The 17,418-nt window shown below is 47.4% G+C and overlaps 6 protein-coding genes across 6 annotated transcripts; 2 read left to right on the top strand and 4 right to left on the bottom strand.

Moving 5' to 3' along the window:
* Positions 1-86: 86 nt before the first annotated feature.
* On the bottom strand, positions 87-1,323 carry PAAG_11206 (hypothetical protein; the record flags this gene model as incomplete). The annotated part of the gene is made up of 2 exons (XM_015846898.1): positions 87-359; positions 1,252-1,323. The coding sequence occupies 2 exons, from the start codon at positions 1,321-1,323 to the stop codon at positions 87-89; spliced, it is 345 nt and encodes a 114-aa protein (XP_015703505.1).
* A 140-nt stretch (positions 1,324-1,463) lies between these two features.
* On the top strand, positions 1,464-3,287 carry PAAG_01098 (hypothetical protein; the record flags this gene model as incomplete). The annotated part of the gene is made up of 2 exons (XM_015844243.1): positions 1,464-1,718; positions 2,082-3,287. 2 exons carry the CDS (start codon positions 1,464-1,466, stop codon positions 3,285-3,287), a joined length of 1,461 nt encoding a protein of 486 aa, XP_015701024.1.
* Positions 3,288-3,397: 110 nt separating this feature from the next.
* Positions 3,398-6,656, bottom strand: PAAG_11207 (hypothetical protein; the record flags this gene model as incomplete). The annotated part of the gene is made up of 4 exons (XM_015846899.1): positions 3,398-3,445; positions 3,546-5,159; positions 5,242-5,778; positions 5,946-6,656. 4 exons carry the CDS (start codon positions 6,654-6,656, stop codon positions 3,398-3,400), a joined length of 2,910 nt encoding a protein of 969 aa, XP_015703506.1.
* A 597-nt stretch (positions 6,657-7,253) lies between these two features.
* Positions 7,254-7,490, bottom strand: PAAG_11208 (hypothetical protein; the record flags this gene model as incomplete). The annotated part of the gene is made up of 1 exon (XM_015846900.1): positions 7,254-7,490. One exon carries the CDS (start codon positions 7,488-7,490, stop codon positions 7,254-7,256), a length of 237 nt encoding a protein of 78 aa, XP_015703507.1.
* A 438-nt stretch (positions 7,491-7,928) lies between these two features.
* PAAG_01100 (hypothetical protein) lies at positions 7,929-8,598 on the top strand (the record flags this gene model as incomplete). The annotated part of the gene is made up of 3 exons (XM_002797195.1): positions 7,929-8,170; positions 8,286-8,394; positions 8,524-8,598. The coding sequence occupies 3 exons, from the start codon at positions 7,929-7,931 to the stop codon at positions 8,596-8,598; spliced, it is 426 nt and encodes a 141-aa protein (XP_002797241.1).
* A 4,011-nt stretch (positions 8,599-12,609) lies between these two features.
* On the bottom strand, positions 12,610-17,262 carry PAAG_01103 (hypothetical protein; the record flags this gene model as incomplete). The annotated part of the gene is made up of 3 exons (XM_002797198.1): positions 12,610-16,310; positions 16,378-17,053; positions 17,170-17,262. The coding sequence occupies 3 exons, from the start codon at positions 17,260-17,262 to the stop codon at positions 12,610-12,612; spliced, it is 4,470 nt and encodes a 1,489-aa protein (XP_002797244.1).
* Positions 17,263-17,418: the final 156 nt, after the last annotated feature.

Raw genomic sequence — 17,418 nt, forward strand, 5'->3', positions numbered from 1 at the left:
CGGCTGCTGCTGGCGCTCGACAGGGAGGTATTTTTTGTCGCTGTACCTCTTGCTGCTGTTTAGCGACGCGTTCTTTTTTCTTGTTGTCATTGCCTGTTGCCGTCTGCAGTTGCTGTGGGCCCCATATGTAGCATATTCGAGCGCATGTTTGCTAACGAGTGGTTTATGGCTTCTTTTTTATCCAAAGGGAGGGCGCTGGGGAAGGGGAGGATGGCGAGTTCGACCGTTGGTGTTGTTGGGAGCTGGGAGATTGGGAGGGATGGAGTGAGGGTTGTGTGCAGTGGTATTGGGGTGGAGGAAGTGGAGATGATAGGGGTTATTTTGGCTGAAGGGGACGGAGGAGATAGTGTCGCGCCATTCTGTTTGGGTGTTTGGCTAGCCGGTTGATTCAATCGGTTGATTCCAGGAATATTTGAAGATCTTATCCAGATATATTACTTCCTATATGAATGCCTGTGCGACGACTTAATGGATAGAAGAATTTCGGGGCCAGCGTCAATTAAATATGCGGGCAGGGGAATGAGGGAAACCAGCGCAAATAAATGTACGAAGACTAATGAACAATCCAAACGATATCGTTCTGATCCTCGACAGTCCGTCCCCAGATCGAATGCTGATAGCCACTCTGCAGCCTTAAGGTCTTCAGTAAAGATTCGCCCCATCACAATTCTCCGGATCTTCAGGCTTCACCCCTTCTTTGAAAGTTAGATAGACGATCTCTGTCACGCTTTGAGCCTGATGCATTGGTCCCTTTCTCTCTTGATTCTATTTTAGTCTGAAATGGTAAGGATTCAGAATAAAATAAAGCAATTGGACGGGATATATATCTACATAGATTTCAATATAGATTTACGAGTAAATGAACATTTCTGCGGAGAGCGGGTGTTTAATGATATATGATTCTATTCGATCATCAGTAACTAGTTATCGGAGACACGGGGAGAATGATGTCACTTCGGCGAATAGGCCAACCTGACTGGGTCGGGTGATAGATTAACTGACTCCAAGGGACCCTTGGTTCAACTGGTGGGGTCAAAAGTATTAGCGGAAGATCTGACAGCCTGGAATTGATTGAAGGACTGAATTCCAGAGCAAGAAATATACCCACTAGCCTCTAGATAGCAATGCTTAACAACAGCCTCCATGGAGATAGTTGTTGAAGCATATTCAAGCGGATGGTGCCCCACACAAGACAAGCCGTATAGCTAGCTTTGCCAATTAGTAGTTCGGTTAAAACGCCATGTAACCCACACAGTCGAAATTGACTGACATTTTTCGCAGGTCGGCAGAGCTACCCTCAAGGGTTCTTAGGAATGCATCCATGGCTTGTATGAACTGTACGGAGTAAAGGATAGACATCAGGGTATATATACGTAGTTACATCCATCTACCTCGACTCCCTTCTCCATCACCTAACGGTATAACTAGTTAGCAGCTTGGAACAACCAAAAAGGAGAAGAGGAATGGACTTTCAAAATGTCTCTCATTTCTCTCCCTCTCTCACTTTCATCCTCGGTCTCCTCACAACACCCCTTCTCTCTCGTCTGCTGCAGGCAATAATAAAACAGCTGCTTTCGCTCTGTCTTAGCGGCGAGGGCGGGGGAGGCGCACATGCGATAGCGGAAAAGGAGCACGGTCTGTACAGCTTGGACCATGGGATGCTGAATTTACCTAGCCTTGTACCAGAGGAAATGTGGATGAATATGGGATATTGGAAGGTTGGTTCACCTTGTTTCATTTTTCCATTGAGATGTCTCTTATTACGGAATTTGAGTTGAGGAGGAAAACAGGTTGGGCGGAGGGGTTAGCGGGTATAAGAGGGTGACGAACTTTTACGGTACAGAGATAATTAGTTAAACAACATCGCCAATTCAACATTTGATTGGTCTTCTCTCAGCTGCGTATCCTATCTCATATACATTTATATACATTTCGAATTCCCCCATGCCTGGTGGTTTAATACCTTATCTTGCAATTTGGTTGAGGACGTGCCAAATAGGAACCAAAAAAAAAAAAAAAAACGTGGCGCTCATAGCTTCCACTTACTATATGAAGTTGCTAACAACTTGCATAACACAAAGAACACAACAGAGTTTCCCCGCGCCTGTGAGGCGTTGTTGGATAAAATCCTGCGAACCGCAGGTTTGGACGTCCAAGCCAATACTTCCGACGACATTGACATTGACTACTTGATCATAGCCGAGAAGCCTCAGGAACGGCAAGGGGGCCGGAAAGATGGGAAAGATGGGGATGGGGCACCAACAAGAAAGAGAAGAAGAGTAATTTTGGATGTTGGATTTGGCTGTGGTGAACAGACATTATATTTGATGAAAAAAAGAGAGGCTGGTGTAAGTGATCGTGATGATGATGATGTTGCAAAAGGACTTTCGAGCACAACCCAAGGCAGATTAGAGGATCCCGATTGTCAAGCGAGTTCACCACTGTTCCATCACTACATCGGCATGACGATCGAGAAGATGCAGTACGAATTTGCTAAGTCTAGAGTTGCTGAAGCAGGTAGGAAATGCAACGCTGCAACAGAAGAGAATGAACTTGTTGAAAACGGTGTAAATAGGGGTAAGGGATTGTCAGGTGGAACGGTGGAGCTTTTCTGCGGACATGCGGCTAAACCATCTGATTGGCCGGAAGATATACAGCGGTCAATTTCCAATGCTTTTCGCCATACCAAACATCGTGAGGGCATGGAGAAGAAAGAAATATTTAGGAAAGAAACGGATGAGGAGCGCTACGTCCTTGGTCTGGACACGTTATATCACTTTAGCCCCTCACGAAACGAGCTCTTCAAGTACTCGCATTCCACTCTTCGCGCATCCTTGCTAGCTTTTGACCTCTTCCTACCCCCGAAACCGCAATCTTCCTCATTCCTTATGACGGCAAAAAGAATGATAGATTCATTGGCCCTACGTTGTCTCACACCTGCCCTTTCCGCCCCGTTTTCGAACTTTGTCACTCCAGCCGAATATAAAACACTACTGGCAAAAGCTGGCTATGCACCTGAAGATATCAGATTTGAAGATATCACGGATGACGTATTTCCAGGTCTCGCGGCATTCTTTGAGCAAAGAACACGAGAGTTGAGGGCCTTGGGCCTGCAAGGATTTACAAAGTGGAGGATTTCTGGGTGGTTGTTTCGTTGGCTAGCAGGCGGAGACGTGCTCAGGGCAGGGATTATCGTTGCTAAATGGCAGCGTAGCCCTGAGGATTGTGCGAATAGGAAACATAGTTTTGATCTTCAGGTCCAGCATCCGGTCGAGCAAAGTTGCTAAGGCCGGAGGAACCTGGCAGGTATGTTGGTGGGTAAGGGAGGTTAAGGTCACCGGTATTGATGTCCGGAGGGAAAAGCTTATCCCACTCATTCTGTATGGAAACACAAGTGTTAACGTTTCAACGTCTTATAGAGTTTTTTGGAGAATTTGGTAATATCCTATAGGAGCATAAACCGGGAATGCTGGGGGAGGGTAATTAAAAAAGAAAATGACGAATTGAAGTACGAGTGATGTTGCCTTTTTGCAGACCAAACTTACCCAGTCAATGTCCAGCAGGGGCAGATCCTCCGCAGAGTCACCCTTGGGGAAGTCCTCAACGTCAGGAAAGGTTAGTCCACAATTGGGAGGAGGGGGAGGAGGGGCTGCTCCAGCAGTTCCAGACCCAACACCAGGATAGAACCACAATCCTGTCGATCCGGAATCCTCAGAGTTATTAGTTTCTGAATCAAGGCTTTGGCCCCTGGCAACGCGGTCCGCAAGATCAGTCATGGATTTGGGCATCTGCAGATTCTGTAACGGACCATAGCTGAAGAATTGGAGGGGTTGGGCGTGTTTCTGTTGGGGAATTGGTGGAATTTGATGTGAATGAGTTAGTAGCGGTGGGTTGGATTGCAGCGGTTGCTGCCGCCAATGTGATATCGCTGCGTGTTGATTTTGTACGTTTTCCTGCTGATATGATTCAGCCGTTTGTGAATAAACCACAGTCGAAGGTGGTTTTGACTGAGACGATGGTCTGGATGTCTGGCAGGCTCCAGGTGGTGTTTGAGCAGCGTCAAAGACTAAAGTTACAGGAGCAGCGTACCCCTCCTGCGCGGCTGGATAACCAAAAGCAACCGTATTGTTCAGTATTTTCCTCTTGCGGCCTGATGTTGATGCGTCAAGGTCTTCCGCTATTTGAGACCCTTGCATGTTGGCGGGAATTTTCAGCTTCCTCCTCGCTCGATAGCATATCATTCTATCTTTAAGCTGGCCCAAGATCATGCGACCTTTTTGATGCCGATCCTCCAAAAGCTCCCTCCTGTTGCTCTCGCTGTATCTCTTGCCACCAAACTCAAAGGGAGAAGGCGAAATTTCAAAAACATAATATAGACATCGCCAGATGCGGTCAGCCTCCTTGCGTAACGGATAATTAAAAATCTCGATAAGGAGGAGGAAGGCTGTGTGCCACTGGCTAAATGCTGTCGAATACCAGTACCATGGCCTGAGCTCCGGTTCTGTTTCGAGCGCAATTGCATCTTCCGTCATTTGCACACCAGTTGTTAGGATAATTTGCATGAGCCTGTCAGGAATTCTCACAGTAGTGTTGTGATGATACCGGTGCAATAGCGCTATATAGGCACGGTTAATATACAAGGAAAGGAAAAGTTGTGCAGCCCGCTGTATCGGTTTAGGATTTGGAACATCAATCAGAGGGCTATAATTTTTAAGGGTAGCCCTTCGGAAAGCTTCAATTTTTCCTAGTACGTGCGTTAAACTGATCAGATTTTGCTCCACTCTGAGCCTATCAATATTAACAAGCCGTTGCAATTCATGGCATTCGAAACGAAGTCGCGTAAAGGTCATGTCCGTCCAATAAGGCTTATCATTGAGAGATGTAGGAGCGCCCGCACACAGGTCATTATCGTTTACATTGAGAGGAAACTTGGTAGAGAAGTCCTCGCGGCGAATCGAGAGGCGAGGGCCTTGTGCTTCAACCGTCCGGATGTCTAGAAAACACAACTGATACCAGATCATCCGCCGGACGTGTGTCTCAATGGGGTCAAGCGAAAGTTCTTCAGGGTCACGGTGGAATCCCATACACTCAGCCAAACGAATGATGGTTCCAACAAGAACGGAATGGGCACGGGATACTTCTCCTCGACACATTGGAATCTGTATCTCAAACATCAGCACCCACTCAAACAGAATGTGAGGCAGAATATAGAGGGGAAATGATAGAGGAAGGACAGCATACCATGTACATGACTGAAGCCTGGATAGTTTGGGTTTTGGTAGTTCTCAAAAAGTTTGCTTTTCCCAAAGCCGTTTCTGTTGCTAACTGGAAGTTCTCTGTGAGCTTATTTTGTGCAACCCCGAACGTACTTAATATCGAGTCTTCTGTCATACTTATTGCAGCAGAAAACATTGCGGCAAATATAACTGCCTGCACAGAGTAGGGGGGCTCAACCCCCCGAGAAACCTGAAACCAGAAATCATTATACTGCTTTTCAACAGTAGGTCGATGAGAAACTTTGGCTATGGGATCTACTGCTTCCCAGTATTGTTGTAGTAACCTGTCGGCAGCAGGCCGTGATGGAAGAAAATCGACAAGAGTGTACTTCTGTGAACCACACCGGAAAATGAAATCCGAACAAGGAGCGATGTAAGAGGGTCCTGGGGCAAAATAGGACTCCGTGTCCTTAGGCGTTAGCTTCCAGATGCGTGAGGGCTTGGAGTTGGATCTATCTGCAGGCTTGTCTGACATTGATAACTCGTTGAGAGTCACGGCAAGCTAAACAACAGGGACGTCAGCCCAAGGGTTAATACTCCTTCAGTGATTCCCGAACAGAAACAACGATTCCACCGCAGAGATACATTGATTTAAGATATATATATATAAATAAAAATGAATGAATGAATGAATGAATAAAAATAAAATACAAGAGACTATGAACAGACCTCTTCTGCGACCTTGGGACGATACAAGCCGCCAATACGGTCCGTTAGTCTTAGCTTCCCCAGCTTGAATCCAAGATCAACGTTATCATCGTCTGATCCATCTTCATACCCAGCATCCTGAACCGCGAGCGGAGTTGGCTCTAGGTTCACTTCATCTTCTGGCACAGGAGCTTGCGCCTCAGCTGAGTTCTCAAGCATGCCTGCCAATGTATTTGAGCCAGCCTGGCCATTGCCATCAGGTTGACCGCCCTCTTTTAGCGAAGCCTGTATTTGCGCAGCATCCTGTTCCAATGCTCGTTCCAGTGAACCCATCCTATCTTTGAGTTCTGCGAGTTTCTTCCGGGAATTTTCATCCCAGGCCGGGGCCAGGAACAAACAGTCCCGGTTGGATTTGGAACATTTGGTACACGGATGGAGTCTGTCGCATTTCAGCTTCCTCCGTCGGCACTCCAGGCACGAAGTAATCATTCGATTGCGACGACGGATTCGAAGTGTGGATGCCGGTGCGGCAGGGCTCGGTGAAGAAGACTCATTCGCTCCAGAAACTGGCCCGCTTTCTCTACTAGATCTTGTACCACCAGCGTGCCCATAAAAATAGTCATTGTTCCTATCGTTCTCTGGCTGTTTAGCTGACTGCCGTAATGAACCCGCGGCAGACTGGGGAGAGTGAGTGGGATGGCAGGAGGCGGGGTTCGAAGACGACTGATACATTTAAAACAGAATACGGGATTTGGTAGTTAGTTAGTCCAAGTAAAGGCAGCGCAATTTTTGCTTCCAGTGTTAGCTAGTTCCTGTGGGAAAAACTAGTTATCATACGGACTCTGGTTACTAAGGAGCAGAAGAGGCCAATTTTACAGATTCATCTGTTGTCCGAATATTTACGCAGCGTCAGACGGAGCAACTAAATATCAAATTTGGCAGACGTTGAACAGAACTCTCCAGGGGGGTTTCAGCCACTCCGTGCCCGGAATAGCGCCATATGAGCGATTTTCCTGCTTGTGTGGATGGGAGGCTTTTTAATTCGCCGATACGGTTGAATTACTTGTTTGAATTTGTCGGTTTCGGTCAGAGTAGATGTGGGATCTGACTCCTAACTACAAGTAGGATCAAATCCGACCATAGATCCTATAGAAAAATCAAGCCAAATCTATTATTCGCTTTTTCCGGATTACCCTGCTAGCAATTAGTGGAAATTCGCTTCTGTTATATAAGATCTTTGAAGCCGAACCGTCCGACAGCGATGAGCCCGAATAGCCCGTAACAGCCAATGATCCTGGTGAATCCCAATCCTATTATTCCCTAGGAGCTTCACCCGCCGTGAAGCTGACCGAAGCTGCCGAAAATTCGAAGATCTGACCAGTGATTCCGAGCGAAGCTGTCGCTACCCGAAGAACCGGCAGAGACTGGAACCTTAGCCAAATCTAGGATCATTCCTTGCCAATCAAAGGATTGGGACGGCTGGCTAACCCAGGTGATGTTGGTTGCTGGCAACCGCGGGGTGTTGGAATATTCTGACCCAGCCTGGGATAACGTCCCAGAGCTCATTGACCCTGTTTTTACAACGCCGCAAGATTTGTATGAAGGATGAGAAAGATGACCTTGCAGTTTTGACGCCCAAGATTGAGATGTACATAGAGCTCTAATAGAGATCTATGAGTGTGAGAACAGGAAATATGAGAAGGTTGTGTCAATGTGTGGCTTCAGTCAGAAATCCCATCCAAAATCACACAGAGTTGGTTCGGTTCCAGCTAGTGAAAGATATGGAGAGCACTCATCAATTACTCTGTGCTTTATAGTCCAACCTATCCCCCATCAGAAGAAGATCGTTCCGCAGAATGAGAGAAGAGATTTGATACGCTTAAGCGGCCAGACAGGTCAGAAGATCGATTTGCTGAGGTAGATAGGTGGGATTAAGTTGTGGAAGGATGCCCAGCGGATGAGAAAGGGATGGAGTGAGTGTGATCCTTATACGCGCGTTCTACAATGCGACAGCGACCTTCCACTCAATATGGGCAGCAGCTAGGAGATCCACGCCCAAATCAACCCCTCCGAGAGGCAGTTGACGCCTTCAAACGGGAGTGGAAGAACACCAGGCTTCCTAGCTCAGCTAACACGAACGGGGAGGTATTTGCGAAACTTCCAAACCCAACCTTACGCAGAAAATCAGTCGAAGATTCCGCAAAACAGTCCCAAGTTCCAAGTCTTCAAACCAGCCCAGGAAGCATGTATATGTGGAATTCCAGGATACAGTCTGTCATCCCTTCATATTTTCAACATTCATGAAAGATTTCAGATTTATGGATCTGCTTCACCTGATGTATTTATCTTCACCGGGGGCAGTTACATGAAAATCAAAGGATATGGAACGGCCTATCAAGTAGTCCGAGATCCTAGGTCTGGCAAGGAAAACCAAACCGATATCATATTCAACCACGGGAATATGAGGTTAGTGAGTAGAAGGATAGGAATTGCGAGGTTGGAATGAAGGCTTCGTCAATGTGTATTGGAATTTGAACACATCCGCGCTGCTAGGGCAACTAATTCCCTAGGGGATTCAGTGAACTAACTTAACTTCCAGTACCTCCAAGAATTCAAAGGTGACCGCAGATCTTTGGCATTGAAGATTAGGCCACCCAGGCCACGGAATAGCTGAACAGCTGCCCGAATCTTGCTCGGGAATTGAGATTTTACCTCCTTTCAAATCTAAGGAGGAAAGGCGGGAATGGAAGACCTGCAGAAGGCAAAGCAAATCACCTCCAGATGCTCAATGCTGCTGGCTAAATGAATCTGTTGATCAGACTGCCTGTATGAATGAGGTGAGAGTGTATTAAATTGAAGTATCCGTGTAAGAGCCAGCATTACCCATTAGTCACAGGCAGTCTCCAGGGGTCTGATTAGATCAATGCGGATTCGGTCAGAGTAGTATGTCGTAGTGGGAGGATTTGACCCCTAGCTATAAGTAGGATCATTATCCAACCGTAGATAAAAGAAAAATCAAGCCAATTACTGTTCGTTTTTTGGACTCCGTAGTAAACTGGCCATTAGTGGTTATTCACTTCCGCTATAGATAGGATCTTTGGACCCGGGCCGTCTGACAACTTTTATCCTTGCGGGAAATATGAACGCTCAAGAATGATCTCAATCCTCCAGGCAGATAGATTCCTGGAGCTGAGGGTAGTTGGTTACATTGCCAAATTCTCCATCTGTCCGCCAGCCGTAACTGTCTGTCAGCAAAGTCTTCCCTGGGCGAGTTTATAAGTTCATGAGCTTTATATATTGGTAGGGTGACATGCTATCCCTGTCTTCTGAAAACCCGTGTTTGGCATCAAAGATAGAGACACCCAGTAAATATCTAATAAAGGCGCCGATAACAAACACACCATCCCGTCTCCGTCCTGAATCTTGGCTGCTCATTTCACGGTTTGCCCGTATTTGGCCTCGCTCGGTGGTTTTTGCGAATGGATTGTTCTTCGACCTGTTTTTCACTTTTTTGTTTGCAAGTTGGCAGCTAACTTAACTAGTTACTTATGCCTGGGTGAAGATGGCATTCCATGGTAAACCGAAAGGGGTTTTTTTTTTTTTTTTTTGCACCAGAATCAATCATTCAGTCGTCATTCTCCAGCAACAGTTCGTCTCGTTGGGTGCATGTGGAACAGTCGGAATCGACAAACTAAATAATTACTATTGAGGGGTGATGGCTGACGAAACTGAGTATTTCCCAGAGTCCCTGGTTCTTCGGCCACATAGGATGACAGCGCAGTCTGGGAATCATCTTTGCCAGCGGAGAAGCACCCTGGGCACCTCGCAAATTATCCAACCGAGTTGATGAGGAAACTCCGTAGTTGCAGCTGAACTCAAAAGACAACGGTTTGTTGGTTAATTGATCATGGAAGAGGATATCGTTACTTGCACCCCTCCGAAAACACCCCGATACTCGCCCATTGTCTATACAGTATCAGATATGGGCCTTAACATTGGCTAGGTGCTCCCTTGTCGTTACCAAATAAATCCCTTTCTTCCTCTTCAGGATCTGGACTGCGAAGCGATCTATTTGGTAGTATGGCTGTCACCAGTCGCTTATACGTTCCGTTTGGTTTTTCCTGTATATATGTTGCTTCGAGCTCTGGATGGTAATGACGAGCAGTATGCCTCCCTTCGTCGCCATATATACGGATGCTGGTTGGGGACACCGCGGGGAGAGTGTGGTATACGGCAAATACCGGGTCTCTTCTGCTCTATCATTGAACAATGCTTAAGAGTTGTTCAGCAGGTATCTCATCTGGAAAAAGGAAGCATCCTCACAACCACTAAATGCGCAATCGACTCTGGCTCGAAAAGTGTATCTGTGTTTCTTGAATTCGCCAGAGTGAGATATGATATGAGCATAGAAGATTAGCTTTGGGCGCGGTTTTCAAAGTGCTCGCACATCAGAACTCTTCCAAAGTTGTTAGAAATCTGCTCTTTCATGTTGACTTTGCATTCGGTTTTCAGGTTTCTACAGGTGAAGTGAATCCACAAACTGAGAACTTTTAAGCGTGTTTTAACTCTTTTGCCGGTGCAGTTCGTCAAGTCACATATTTTGTTTTGCATTCTGTCATCTTATATTTCCCGTTCGATATTTCTTCCAAGTGCTCTGAGGGTTCGTTCGACGAATACGCAGAAGGAGGAAAACAAGGCATGACGGAAAGTTGTTAATATGCATTTTGCGTTGTGATGTGAAAATAAATAAATAAATAAAAATAAAACCCGATGAGGTAGACTATCACCCCTTTCAGCGGCGTTTAATGGGAATATCTGATGAAGATGTAGCATCGCCCAAAGTCATCATTCAACGTATCTATCTAACTTAACTGCTCATGATGGTTCCAAGGTGATAGCAGGATTCCTGCCCAGCAACAGAGCTCGTCTCCCCGTTCCCAATACCGTCGTCGCCCTGGAACTGCGGTGATTGATGGGAATTAGGTTTTCGATTCATAAACAACCTCAATCTGGATAAGACATCGCCCTGGCAACTGTTTAAACAACGCAAATTATGTGGATTTCAGCGCCACTCTACGCAATACACAGGGTCTCCACCATGCTGACTGCCCCGCTCGGCATCTGTTAGAATGCAGAACTATTCAACCGCCATGTTCAGCTTTGCGGACGTACATACCTATGTCCTGAAGGTAGAACATCAACACATATTCGTTCCCACTAAGCCAGAACCTAGACGACAAGTCGACGATGACTAAAACAATAGATCAGGGCCTTTCCGACCCCCGAGGAATGCAGAACCACCCATAACTCTTTCAGCAAATGCATCCCTCGGGAGCGGATAAGTGAATCAACCCCGAGGCAATCACTGCAGTTGTGGGGCGAACAGTCCATACGTTCAGAGCATTCGCGAATGAAGCAATCTGGGTACGGTATCCCCGATTGTCTCATGCGTTTAGGCTCCTCAGATTCTGTAGCAGAAGGTGGAAGAGGCGGCGGCGGAGAAACATTCCAGACTTGTGCTTCATTAAACTTGCAGCCCGTTCGCGCCAGCTCAAAGTTTTTTCTCCAAATGATGCCGCTCCTCGCTAGGATACCAGCTCGCAACAGTCATTAGATGAGAGTAGCCCGAGTCTGGTAAAGTCGATAACACGGGCCATTACCTCAAAAGATCGGAGTACCCCGTCGTCGCCCATCAACGATCTACACCGCGAACCTTTAGGGGTAGAGCGTTATTCGCAGTTACCGGGTTGGTTGACTAGCACGTTACGTTCGCTAGTTAATCATTGAAGGGAACAGGAAAAGCGAATGGACAACCCGTCATGTTTCCTTGAGACTCACTGACATCTCCACCTCTGCCTGAGGAGTTTCCCCGGAGACAAAGGGGAAGATGAGAAGAAGCAAGGAGATAAGTTGCATGGTTGATTAGTGATTGGAATTACGGGATGGAGTTATTAGATTGACAGCAGTATCAGCGTTATATAGTTAATCTCAACAGGTGGTCTTGACTGAAGTTTCAGGCATCTATTCTTACACAGGTTTGTTTTTTGCTCTCTTCCTGAGTTCAAGATCTGCGAACGTTCGCAATTTTATATCTATTTCGGGACTGGAAGCATCACGTCTTTCCACGCTCCTCGAACTCTCAATTCTGGTTCATAAAGCGCCCTCTATTGGGCGTGTGGAAAGCAGATGTGGTTACGATGTTCCAAATATTCGTCTAGAGAAGTCTCCATGCTTATTGGAGATACTGTGACATCAGTATCCCCTTTCAAAGGTAAGTTGCGCATAGTAACATCCGCGGATACCGTAAAATCCGATTGCCCATAATTAATTTCTAGCTCTATTTCCACCTAGTTATATCCATGGATCCCGTGAATAATGGAAAAAAAAAGAAGAAAAGGCAAAAAAAGAAAGCCACCGAGAGGGAAGAGCCAGAACGTTGGTATGTTCTGCATGAATCATCGTTTGGGGTTATATCGGTTCTTGGGTTACTTACAGGAGTGGAATGAAGAATCAAAACGAATGAAACGAAGCTGGCTGCCAAAATAACACCTTTCGAAAGAAATGTAGAAAAATACACAACCTTTACATTCACAAAACACCGTTGCTAGCATAGCTACATCTTCAAACAAGCAACATGTGCAACTAGGTATAAAAACATCGCCCAAATACAAAAACGTAATTATTATTATATCTCATCCATCCCTCTCACCCTCCTACTCCTCTCCATCAACGCCGCACGTACATGCCCTATAACCTGCAGTTTCCGTCTACTCTTAGCCCGCCACCGCTGCGCATCCTCCAACAGAAGCACCAACTCCGTAGGCCCACTGACACTCTGTAGCAAACTCTTGCTATTCCCAGAATTACCCATTAAGCTTGATTGGAAGCGCACATGGGACCTGCTGGCAGAGTCGGGCGTGTGATACGCACTTCTCAAACCAGCAGCGGTACCATCCACGGAACCACGCGACCCGGGTGGGACAGGCACAGCGCGCGAAATCCCCCCTCGCTGTTTCGGCGGTGGAGTGAGGAAAGGCGAAGCTTCTCGACTGCGAGAATGCACGGAACCTGCGCTCGAGACATCGATTCCGAGTCTGCGCAGCTGCGCTTCGAGGACGTCGATATCGCCACTCTTCTTCTCGGCCATGTTGGTCATTGTGGCGATGGTTGATGTTACGGCTTCGACAGTGGGGCGGGCCATGGGTCTTCGGCTCGCTGAACCGTTGATGCCGGCGCCAGATTCCAAGTCTGGTTTGGAGGAGTCGGCGATCTTGGCGCGGAGGAGGGAAATCTCTTTCTCCAGGTTGGCCATTTTGGATTGCACTGTTGTAGATGCTTTTCGTAAGTCGTGCTGCATAGTTGCCTGTTCAGCAGATAAGGGGGCTGTGGAGATGGCTACGACATCGACATACGAGTCGATGCTTCTTCGTAAGCTGGCGCATTGGCCGCGTAGAGTGACGAGACCTTTGCTGAAGAGTCGTTGACACTTTTCGAGAGTTTCCTCAACTGTTTGCAGCTGTTGTTGCTGGAGAGAGGCATCAAGTGCTTCTAACCCTTCACGCAGCTTATCGACCTCGGATAAAAGAAGGTTTTCCTCCAAGATGTCACTTGGGTGCTCGCTTAGGAGGATATCCAGCCAGCGTTGGTAGCTGAGTTCTTTGGACGTTTGCTGATATAATAAGAATGACGATAGAGATCTTGAATTAATCCCTAACGTGTCAATCATAGAGTTGATATCACGGAATAGTCGTTCAATTTGTCCTGGTATTCCCGGCTTAAGACTCTCCCCAGTGTAACCCTCGTGTGGAAGGAAAGGGTCCAAGGTTGGTGCGGGGGAAAGAGGCCGTGCCAGATCTGCCCGAAGTTGCCCATCTTCATCATCCTCGCTCAGTTCTTGGGTCTCAGATGCTAACCGTTGAGCTTGGCGACTAACTTCTTCATCTACAGTATGGTCTTCGTCATCAGATGGAAGTTCAATCTGGTTTGAGAGCCTTGAACTCTCTAGAGTAACTTTTCGTTGAGCCAAAGCACGGCCGGGTGAGCTAGGCGCGCTGGCAGATCGCAACCCATCCCTTGAGCTGGGCCCAAGAAGAGACCTTCGTACTGGACTCGGGGACCTTGGAGTTAGGCGTATGCGGCCATCTGACAATTTGGGAGCTGGTAAAATCGGCTGTGTAATTTCTCCGAAAAGCTGTTTTTGTTCCCTTAATGGGCGAACCGATGAGGAAGGTTTTGTGAAAACAGAACTACCCGGACTTTTGTCACCAGGTCCCCCAAATGAGCTTTCGGGTGACGTTTTAAGGCTTTCAACACGATTCTCTACGGTTTCTTCAACAGGGCTGATATCATTGGTGACATCTTCACCACTATCTTCAAAGTCTGCTGATTCTCCCTCAGATTCCAAGGGTAGGGAGGTGGGAACTTCTTTAGGAAGCTCTGGCTTTTTTGAGGGAATAAAATCCGGGGGTAGTGGCGCTTCATCATATGAACCTTTAGATATGGCTGACGAAGAAGCTGATGTATCTCCAGGCGCATAAGAAGCTCTACTTGTTGGTTCCGGTGGAAGTGGGGGTTCCGACACTTTAACGGGTAATTCCTCCTTATCACTGGGTAGCTCGACTTTGACGGTAGACTCTGATAGACTACTTTCTTCTGGGAGAGAAGGAAGCGACGTCGATGGTTTGCGATCTGAGTCGACGTCGTCTACTGTCTTTATGTTCGTTATCTTCACTGTGGAAACTTTCTGAGGCTCAGTTTCCTTAGATGGAATAGGCAGAGAAGGTTTTCCGAACACCGACGAGGATTCTTTTGTCTGAGTGTCTGGTGTAGATTTAGGTTGATATGGTGCACCAAATAAGCCTGTGGTTGGGGTAACCACATCTGGAGCTTTTTGCGGTTCTGGAGCCGTTTGAGAGAAGGTTGGTGGAGAAATTTTGGCAGGCCCAACATGTTGTGTTTCAGTCGTCTTATCAAAGTTCATCAGATTAGCCAAGGAAAACGCCCCCTTCGTTTCTTCTGGTTTGTCTTCATCCATCGTAGTTGATGTTGTATCAGGTTTAAATCCTGAGCTTAAAGTGAATCCTCCAAATGGAGATGCTTGAGACGCTGCGGACGACGGTGCTTGACTTCCTGCACTACCGAAAACGGGCTGCCCAGCTTTCGCAAACGGATTGTCACCAGCAAAATTCTTTGAAAAGGGGCTTTCTCCAGAAGGCTGCGCAGAGCTAGCAGCAGCAGCAGCGAAGCCTCCGCCAGATGCAAATGAGCTAAAACCTCCACCAGAACCGCTTGGTGGTTGAGTGGGGAAACCACTTGTAGTAGAGGAGGTAGCTGAAGCACCTAATCCCCCAAAACCAGATTGCCCAAATGAAGGTGTAGCAATAGATTTACCCAGGGGGGAAGGCTGTCCGAACCCATACGTCCGTTGACCTAACAGACTTGGGGTACCAAACGACGGAGTAGTCGAACCGCCTAGCGCAGAAGCGGTGCCAAAACCACTGACAGCAGGTGTCTGGCTAGACGATTGAGGACTGGCCCAAGAAGGCTGCGAACCAAGAGCAGATGGGGTTCCAAAAGTAGGCTGGCGATTCGTTCCTAGGGTTGAAGGGGTGCCAAAATGTGTTGCTGGAGTTCCAAATGACGACTGTCCAAATGAAGGCTGCCCAAAAGAAGGCTGTCCAAACGATGGTTGCCCAAAAGTTGGTTTGGGAGTTTGAGGAGCCATAGTGGATGAGGAAAGTGGGGTTTGCTGTTGTTGTGATAGTTGGGTTTGGGTTTGTTGGGCTCCCCCAGCATGGACAAGGCCATGAAAAGGTACGCTCTGCCGAATCGACTCGGAGTACACGAATCGCCAGGAAGACAACACGCCATCATTGTTGAGGACGAGAATTTCTGGTAGAGGAGACCCAGAATCCTGTATCTCTTCCCCCGGAATAGGAGCTACAACTATATCTTTACTTGATAAATCAATTGCAAGTCCAATTGGAGAGGTGTTCTCTGAATCATCTGTCAGGGGTAGTTCTGCTCTTCTGGAATCTTCAGACATCGTGGTAAGTGTGAATGCATCAGTGACGGGTGTGCCCCCTTCCTCACACAGAGGCTTGCTAGATTTGGTGAAAAGGGCTATATCTGTTGACGCAGTCGAAGACACGATTAAAACATCTTTCAAGTCAGGCTTGAAGTCTCTGAGACGGCCAATGAATTGATACGCAGGGTTGCGCTCCAAGCCCCATGGTGGACAGGCCTCAGGTAGCTTTTGGAAAGTGTAACTATCTGGAGGTTGGCGAGTTACGATGTAGTAGGACGATTCTGGTTGGCTATCCAGTGCAGATGTTGGGGTATAAACAATGAAAAATACATTATTCTCGAGCCACGAGATAGAAGAAACTATTTCCACCCATATTAGTCAGTGAAGATAATAGCTACATAAACGCAGCGGCGAGCATGTACTAACCATGCTTATCTCCATCGAGATTTGGGGGTCTTGGCACCTCCGCCTTCATTTCTCCCGCGGGTGTCATTTGGAACGCAGTGCCGTCTCCTAGGCCAGCTACTAATTGCTTTCCTTTATTACTCCACGAGATGCAACTTACACCTGTTTTCAGAACGAGACCCGATGGGCCCTGGAGAAGTTGATTACTTTGCAAATTAGCCATCAACAGTTCGCCATCCGTAGTTACCACAGAAAATAACTCCGCAGCCGTAGGGTTAGGAACTAGCGAGCGCAACCTCGCGCCGTTCAAAGCAAGAGTGAGCGCTGGCTGTGAGTTGCCTTGCATCAACGCAGCAACCTGGTAAGCAATCAAACCGCTACCATCTGCAGCGGCTACGACAAGTACATTCTCATCAGCGGAAAAAGCTAAATGCGAAGCCTTCTGTGGTAGCGGAATTTGTAGCTGGGGTTGAAATGGCCTGATATTACTGTCTCCGGTGCGGTCTGCGGAATATGCTTTTCGTACGGCATCTGTGCTTGCAATCACAAGACCATCAGGCCCTGCGGCTGCAAGCAGGCCTTTTGTAGATGCGACGCTCAACAAAGAGCAAGTGGGTGGGGGGAGGGAATCGCTTGGCCAAGGAGTGGGGAATAGGCGAATTTTCGAGTCTCCGGCAATAGAGAGGAAGCCAACCTCCTGGTCAAACATGTAAATGTTAGCCATACCATTCAAACACAAGGTCGAAAAAGAAGGCAGAAGAATATTTATATATAGATAGATGCGCCATACATGGTGTCTGAAGTTCTACATACCTGGGTCTGGATTTCCTGGAGCTCAGGACCGAGCTGCACTTTAGCCGCTTGACCTCCGCCAAAGCCAGGGCCTTGCTGGGAGGCAAAGGCCATTTTGAGCAGCTGGAAGTCAGAGACGGCACGGGGTTTGGAATCTAGAGAATACCTCGGCTTTGGGGCATTGAGAACTGGATGGGCGGCACGCAGATTGATAAAGGAGCGATGTCGAAGTGTGCCGGGACTCCGATTAAAGAGCTGGAGAGTTGGTCC

The sequence above is a fragment of the Paracoccidioides lutzii genome (assembly GCF_000150705.2).
Source record: "Paracoccidioides lutzii Pb01 unplaced genomic scaffold supercont2.2, whole genome shotgun sequence".
NCBI lineage: Eukaryota > Fungi > Ascomycota > Eurotiomycetes > Onygenales > Ajellomycetaceae > Paracoccidioides > Paracoccidioides lutzii.